Consider the following 8,274-nt stretch of genomic DNA (forward strand, 5'->3'; position numbering starts at 1 on the left):
ACAGAGTTGGATATTAGGTTTCAAAGGGTGGGCGACACTGCCATCTGGCAGGATGCGGCCGGTATTGCACTTTGGCAATCTCAAAATCCCTTCCTATGGCAACACCAAGGTCAATGGATGAATAATGAATAAAAATAGCGAATAAAAGAAAAAGCGACCAAAACCCGAGATATCTCTGGTCTGGCAATTAACTCAATGGACGCCAACCACGTTTATATACATGTTTGGCAAACAACCGTTGAACGCCAACCACGTATATATACGTTATTAGATCGTTTTTCCTTTTTTCCGATTTTAATATCCTATTCAATGTCAGGGACCCGCATGTTGCCGGTAGAAGGCATACTGCGACGCTGAGGGTGCAGTACCGGCCAGATCCTCTCAGGCGCCGGTATCGAGCACCCTTTGAAACATTGTATCTTGGCCTGTGGGTCGATCTAATGGGTCCGGGTCGTTTTAATTTTTTTGCTCAAGCTCAGCGTTTATAACGGTCGGATTGAGAAGAATCAAATACTCCCGATGCATGATGTGTGGTGGATTATGTTGGCGACACGATGGACATCAATACTTGGAATGGCGATCAGATAATTGGAATATTCTTTTTGGGGTACATCCTAGTCAAGGTGTAAGGGCTATATGATATCAATCTTGCGTTGATCCAAGCATGTATTCAATGCGATCCGACCGTGTGAGTGTAACGTTAGTCCACAACGTATGCCATTGGTGGCGATCAAAGCATAACCCCCCCCCCCCCTTTCATGCATTCATGATTAAACATAATACCTATGATATAGATTTGATTTGAGAATAATAGCGGGTCCAGGCAAGAAACGGAAACGGTTTTAGTGTAATACACGCATAAGGCTATTGCTCAGCATTTCGGGAATTACCCCAGACCAATCTAAAACCATACTCATATTCACCACGGTATAAAACGGGAATGTATGGATGAATCTTTTTTTCTTTTTCACATATTGAACGATAGACTCGATGTCAAATGGGCCATAGTATTGTATCCATAGCTATAATATAGAATATAGTTATAGCTCTACAAACAAGGTGACTCACTCCTATCTTTTAAAGCGTGGCAGTGCTACCAGTGCCTACCACAGGGCCAAGGAGTTAAAGTGAGTTAAAGAGTTAAAGTGAGTTGATGGGGGGTGTTGTTGTTGTTGTTGTGGTTATTGTTTGGAAAATGTTGGTCCCCCGTAGGGGCTGGACGATGCAAGTAACCCAAGATACTGTGTTTGGCCCTCGATAGCGATAATATTACGATAATATCTGTGATAATCGATATATTGCAAGAAATGGAATCTATGATACATCACTATCTGTAACTGAAGAAGAAGAAATGCCCATAAAAAGGCAAAAAGCAGGAATTGTGTATTTATTCACAGAATTCACATGAAAGCTTATCAGATTATTTAGTGTGCATCACAAACTGGACAATTGTACATGAAACAATGTACAACAAATTGCATAGTGGCTCTTTAATACACACTGACTACAACTTGATTATTAACTGGGTTGGAACTTGATATTGATTATTAACTAGTAATTATGTCCCCAACAGAAATCTTTGTTACCATCTGCAATAATAATATATATATATACATCACCTGCTTTATCTAATAAGACAACGTTTTCAGTCTGTTCACATCATTCAAAAAAATAAAAATAAAATAAATGTATATCGATACACTGGCACCAAGTGTCGCAAGAGGAAGTATGACAATATACTGTATCACAGTATCAACTTTTTGTCCCACCCCTAGTCTCCCACAGAAATGTCGCCTAATATGATGTCATGTGTCTGGTCGTGTCTGCAGGTGTCCTATGATGGAAGGTTCAGAATACCCCCAGTCAGCCGCCTCGCCTCAAAGCATGGACAGCGCTCTTAATTCAGAAGGTAAAACCCCATCAAATACATCCCAGCCCTCCACCTTTTTATTATTATCATTTCTTTGGTTGAATAGGAAAATAGTTTCCCAGGCAGTTTGTCTCCGTTTGTCCTAACCTGAGAGATATCTATGTCGTCTGCGTGTTGATTGGTCGGTAGGGGGCGGAAGGCGGGCGCTTCAGACGGTGCCTGGCATCCCCGGCGGCACGAGGGCGGGAGCCGGCAAGATTGGACGCATGATAGCAGAGGAGGTGATGGAGATCCAGAGGTAGGGAGCAGAACCCATCTTTGCCATAATATGTAACGTATGTAAAGTGCAATGGAACGTGGGCTTCTCCACTCACTCCCACTGCATGGAAGAATCAGCCGGTCACATTAAAGGTGATGCAAGTGGTGTTTTCTTTGTTAAAATAAGTGTTAAATAGCGCTACATTCCGACAGCCATCACTGATATAGTGTTTGGTCGGTAACATCCAAAGCGACTTACAAGTTCATGTAACAGGGGTCTCCCAGTCCCTCCGCTCTGCGGTAAACAGGAAATACATTCCCACTGCATCCAATCAGGAGAGAGAACCCTAGTTATTTTTACTTATTTCAAGAAATCTTGCAAAGACAGGTTTGCTTACTGCACTGGCAGATTATGCGACTTGTTTCAAGCACATGTTTGCTTAAAACTAGTTCTTATTTATTATCATTTCTGCAGTGTAGAGTTCTCTCTCCTGATTGGATAAAGTGGGAAGGGATAACGGAACATTTATTTTCTGTTTACTGCAGAGCGGAGGGACTGGGAGACCCATGTTACTGACAAACACTCTATATCAGTGGTGGCTGTTGGAATGTAGAGCTATTATCTTAACACTTAATCACTTATTTTAACAAACAAAAATCCACGTACAGCAAATGTTTTACTTACATTTTTTAAGTACCACACCTAAAGCCTGCAATGCTTGGTGTCTATGACACCATGTGTCCTTGTTCCTTTCAGGATCCGAGGCTCATCTCCCTCTAGCTGCGGGTCCAGCCCACTGAACATCACTAGCACCCCTCCCCGAGACACCTGCTCCCCAGGGGGCAAGAAGGTAACACACACACACACCGGCGCGCCGGTCTAAACAACATTGCATGCGTGCACGATGAAGGACAATAATGATGATCTAGCGTTGATTTCAGGAAGATTCGATAATCAGCCGGAAAATGACAACGTGTTGTGTATTCCACTAAAGGGCTATTATCGCGTCTTTCTCTGGAATTACTAGAAATCACCATAACTATACTCGTATTCAAAGCGGTAAAAAAACGGAAATGTACAGATGAAAAAAACAATACGTTTTGTACATGTTGACTGCAAGCAATAATCGACGAGTGTATTAGACCCATAGCCATAATTTAAGATATATTTTAAGCACTCGCAAATCTCCCACTCCTCCCATTGATTAAAGCGGTGGCGCTCTACCGCCCTCTGGCGCACTTAAGCGGTGGCGTCCAATGAGTTAAGCGATGGCGCAGAATGAGTTAACATCATAAATGCCTTTGTTTCAATTAACATGTTTGTTTACCCATGATAGTACACAGAGAAGACCTTTTTTATGTGCATACAAAGAAGTGAAAGACTTTTGGCATGCAGATAAATGTAAATGCAGTGAAGGTGGAATGACCCTAGCTTTGTGCCTCCCCTTTCAAGATCCTGACTCGACTATTTTTATAAATGTTTTATTCATTGGCAATCTTCTCTTAAGAGAAAGACGATTTCTGATTTAAGAGGCTGTACTATCTATCTATTAAATGCCATGCACACAGTGACAACACAATTTCTCTCACAATACCCGCAAGTTACTAGTGGTATGACACAGATTATTCCTTTTTGGTACGGATCTACTCGCGTTTCTCATGGAAAGATAAAACTGGAAACTGATGTGTGTCTAGATCCAGAACGGAGGGACACCTGAGCTACCGACAGCTGGTATCATCCCTGGACCTGACTCCATAGGATACCCCTACTCCAACCAGTCTATTATGAGTGAGTATAACACACACATTTGAATACTTTATTTGGTTCCACAAATTATATTACTTAAACGGGGAATCAAATATATCTGGGCCAAGCAGCACTGAACACTTAAGGGTACACATAGCACCTCCTTCTCTATAGCTGAGACAGCAATATTTGGCAATTTGTTTGGCTTTTCTCTTTGAGATTTCAAGCAATTCTCAGACTGCTCATGGTGCATTTATATACATGGCCAAGACTTCCGAATATAAGTATACTATATCTACACTTGTACCCAAGGCTGGTTATTACATCGAGCAATGGTTGGTATTTTATATACTTGTCCTGGAAAGCCTGGTCCATGTACAGGTCAAAGGCACAGCCTACTTCTAAGATTAGCACCTCCTTGTGGCTGGTGTCAACAAAAACAACATCAGGTGTATTTGGGATGTTAGCAAAGACATCATTGGTAAAACCAAACCATTCTGGTAGCACTCTAGTATGCTTGTACATTGCTGCACTAGATGGTAAGAGGTTTTGTACCGCATCAGACACAATGTCCACAATATGGTCATGACGAGCTATGTACAGGTGTTTGTATGCATTACATCCATTTGTTATGTGTGCAATGGATTCTAGGTGTTGTTGTGAATCCTGATGGTTTAAACAGAATGGACTGTGAATGTGAGGCTACCAGGTGGACAGCTTGTACTTAGTAGGTAATACCTGCAGTCTTGCTTTGATGGTAAATTTCAAAACATCCTCACCAACAGCGGCGTTCTTAAACACTGAGTGTGAGACTGAATAGTCAGCTAACTCTAAACAGGCTAGCTTTCCCTGTAATCTGAGTCCACACCAGTGCTGCCTGATCTCAGACTGCTTCATGCTAAGCAGAACCCTCCTTGCAGGGTCTGTGATAAGTTAATCAGAGACAGGGACTTCAGTCTGTGTGTTGAGTCTTGTCCATTTCAGCTGAACTCCAGTCTGGTTGCAGAGGTCATTGAGATCTGGCCAGTCAGACCAGACCACGAAGCCTGAGAGTCCAGTTTCCCAGAGTCTTTCCTCCTGAAGCCGAGGAAGTTATTCTGGTCTGCGCTGGCCAGGGGGATCTTCCTTCTGCGTAGATCCAGCAGGAGAGAGGCCCTGGCCATTTTTCTGACGGTGACATCATCATTATTAAGCATGTAGAGCAGGTGGGCTAGTCTTGTGACTATGTAGGTCCACTTGACATTGGGGACTCCCAACCATCCCTCTCCACATGGGAGAAAGACACACACACACACACACTAAATGCTTCATCTGACTCAATACATAGGATTCAAATATGGATTTTATTGAATAAATGAAGGATTTAAGTGTATATGTGTAAATGACTAACTTATCTCTTGTCCAGGTGACAACTCTCACCTGAGTATAGACATCATGGATGAGGCTGGCTCCAGCAGCCCCAGTAATGACGAGGCGGCCATGGCTGTCATCATGTCCCTGCTGGAGGCTGACGCGGGCCTGGGGGGACCCGTTGACTTCAGCGACCTGCCTTGGCCCTTGTGAAGGACAACTACAGAAGGATCTCCCTCTTGGGTTTCCACAGAGCCGTTGGCTGCATTTATACAGGAGCATAAAATCAGTTTTTAACCATCTAGATTGCATGTTTTATCCCCATGCTCAGTCTGCAATGGGAAGATGAGATCTGGTGACCTACCTGTTGGGTTAAAAACACGCTTTTCTGTCCCTGGGTGAATCCAGCCTCTGAAGGGAAGAGTTTGGCCAGATCGCTGCCTCTCTGGGACGAAGAAGCATTGGCTGCAAATATCTTAACGGTACCTCCATAACATAACCATGGTTAGGCCCAGTATTCTGTCACCCGGCCGACGTAGAATAACAAGTTACTTAGCGATTCCCACGGAGGAAGATTTTGGAACCAACATGGCCGCCACTGAAAACTTCAGTGACCAAACTGTCTATCAGCGGCTCTGCCCCCCCCCAGACACACACGCGCGCGCACACACACACACACACACACACACACACACACACACACACACACACACACACACACACGCACAGACTGGCTCAACTGACTCAACAGACACCTTGAAGCTTCTGTTTCCTGGACACTCCAACAACATGGCATGGTGGCTATGTTGATTTCGTGGGGGACCCAGTTGACTTTGCCGACTTGCCGTCGTCGTGGTGAGACCTGGGACCTGATATATGTATCTCGTCAGAGCTGAGGCGAAGACTGTTTTACATGAACATTGCTGCAGCTCCTGTGTTGTCCGGCTGGTCTCCTGAGGGAAGCACACGAGAAGGTCATGCCTTAGGTAGTCCATTCCCTTTTACAGGATGTATTGGATGAAAGATTGACTTCTTGATTCAAAGAACTCACAAGTACTGTAGTTCTCAAAATACAAAGGAACAGTAGAGCGCTCACTTATAGTCACAGACTGATGTTGGCAACATGGATAGATGAAAGACGTAATATTTTGTAAGCACATTAAACTGCCATATCCACCGTTTAAAACATTTATTGTGGCTCATAGGAGGGATTTCACACTGCGTTCTAAGTTCTCTGGCTTGATTTGATGAAATCTTGTAAATCCTTTATGGTGGTGCTTTCCGGGAAGAGGGGTAAATGTCAGCTTGAACACTGATCCCAGAGCAGCTTTCAGGACGCAAATGATCAGAAGATCGGGTCACCCTTAGCAGGTGGAACTGGCAGCTTAAAGTGCAGGTGGTTTCGTCTGGGCCTCTGGTTGTGTTCAGAACTCTCTGCTGGGGGTCCACACGCCTCATTGTTCATTTGCGGTGCTGACCACGGGAAACTTTGTCAATCAATCCACAACGGATCCCATGCTCTCTTGATCAAGGCCAAGGACATGAAGGTGTTTGGACCTAGTAGCGCCGAAACTATAACCCCCCACCCACAGACCCGGGACTGAACTACATTCAAAATGCTTTCACATTGTACAACGTACTTGGATTTTCCAAACCCTCAGCCTCAAAGCGGAACATGTCACTTGTAAGATATGATACATCAAGCACCTCGTATTGCCCAGGCCTGCCCTTCCAGCAAAGCCTCATACCCAGTGGTGTAGTTGATGCTGTTCACAGGCCCCTCTTCCTCTGGTGGTGAAGAGGCTCCCAAGCAGCTTCCAGTACCTGCTAACAGAAGACTCCTCCTTCACACCACGGCTCAGACCTGTGCACAACTGTCTGGAACGTTTCTGGACACACATTTAACTTTTTATTTTATATATTTATTTTTTCCCCTTTTGTGGCACAGATCTACCTGCTATCTGAGGTTCCTGTTAAGACTGCCTCAAGAAATTCAGATCTGTGCCTCAAGAGTTAAGAATGAAATCCTCTGTGCCTGTGTTAATCCAGCCTAGAGCTTCACCAAGTAGTAATGGCACTAATCTTGTATCACTCATGATCAATCTTACTTAATTAAAAAATGAAATTGTATCCCAGATCAGCACTTAGTGTCTGCAGACCCTGAGCTAGATGTGTTGCACTGCTTCTGAGACCTGAAATAAGGCTAGATAGAACAGACGTGCTAGAGTTCCAATATTATGTCTTGGGCTTGGATTCAGTCAGCTGCCCAGGGAGCCTTTAGACTGTAATGGATACTCCTTCGCTTTGCTAGGCCAGGATTAAAAAGACGAAATAACAATAATAATAACTTACCCATTACAGAACACTTAAGAGCTTTTAAGTTGATTCTAGTTCTTGTTGAACCCAGAGCCATTGATAGAAAACTGCAATGTCCAAACTATTTTAATCACTGGCTCAGATTGCCCATCATGTACTGTGTATATGACATTTTAACCACCAATGGAAATTACCTTTTTAAGGTGAGAGGGCTACATGTGATCTAGAGGGGAGTGGGGATGACGTGTATAGAAGCGGACTGACCAATTTTGGAGTCATGGAATCAACGCAACAATAATCAGCTGGAAGATCCTGAATTTGCGATGGGTTTAGGTCTGATCTAGTTGCTCAAATTGCCTCCCATGGGAACACAGGGTCCAAGAGTTCCCATGAGAACACAGGGTCCAGAGTTCCCATGAGAACACAGGGTCCAAGTGTTCCCATGAGAACACAGGGTCCCAAGAGTTCCCATGAGAACACAGGGTCCAAGAGTTCCCATGAGAACACAGGGTCCAAGAGTTCCCATGAGAACACAGGGTCCAGAGTTCCCATGAGAACACAGGGTCCCAAGAGTTCCCATGAGAACACAGGGTCCAAGAGTTCCCATGAAAACACAGGGTCTGGAGTTCCCATGAGAACACAGGGTCCCAAGAGTTCCCATGAGAACACAGGGTCCAAGAGTTCCCATGAGAACACAGGGTCCCAAGAGTTCCCATGAGAACACAGGGTCCCA

General features: G+C 44.2%; 1 protein-coding gene across 2 annotated transcripts in view; it reads left to right on the plus strand.

Annotated features, from left to right (window-relative positions):
• bmal1a (basic helix-loop-helix ARNT like 1a) overlaps positions 1 to 8,019 on the plus strand; it is a 100,541-nt gene extending 92,522 nt beyond the window's left edge. For both annotated transcript variants that reach the window (XM_084334402.1, XM_084334403.1), the window contains 5 exons: positions 1,830 to 1,909; positions 2,060 to 2,168; positions 2,886 to 2,979; positions 3,824 to 3,917; positions 5,281 to 8,019. In XM_084334402.1, coding sequence (XP_084190528.1) covers positions 1,830 to 1,909; positions 2,060 to 2,168; positions 2,886 to 2,979; positions 3,824 to 3,917; positions 5,281 to 5,438 — 535 coding nt within the window. In that variant the 3' untranslated portion in view covers positions 5,439 to 8,019. The remainder of the gene's footprint in view (positions 1 to 1,829; positions 1,910 to 2,059; positions 2,169 to 2,885; positions 2,980 to 3,823; positions 3,918 to 5,280) is intronic.
• Positions 8,020 to 8,274: the final 255 nt, after the last annotated feature.

Source organism: Notolepis coatsorum (assembly GCF_963971535.1).
Source record: "Notolepis coatsorum genome assembly, chromosome: 18".
Lineage (NCBI taxonomy): Eukaryota > Metazoa > Chordata > Actinopteri > Aulopiformes > Paralepididae > Notolepis > Notolepis coatsorum.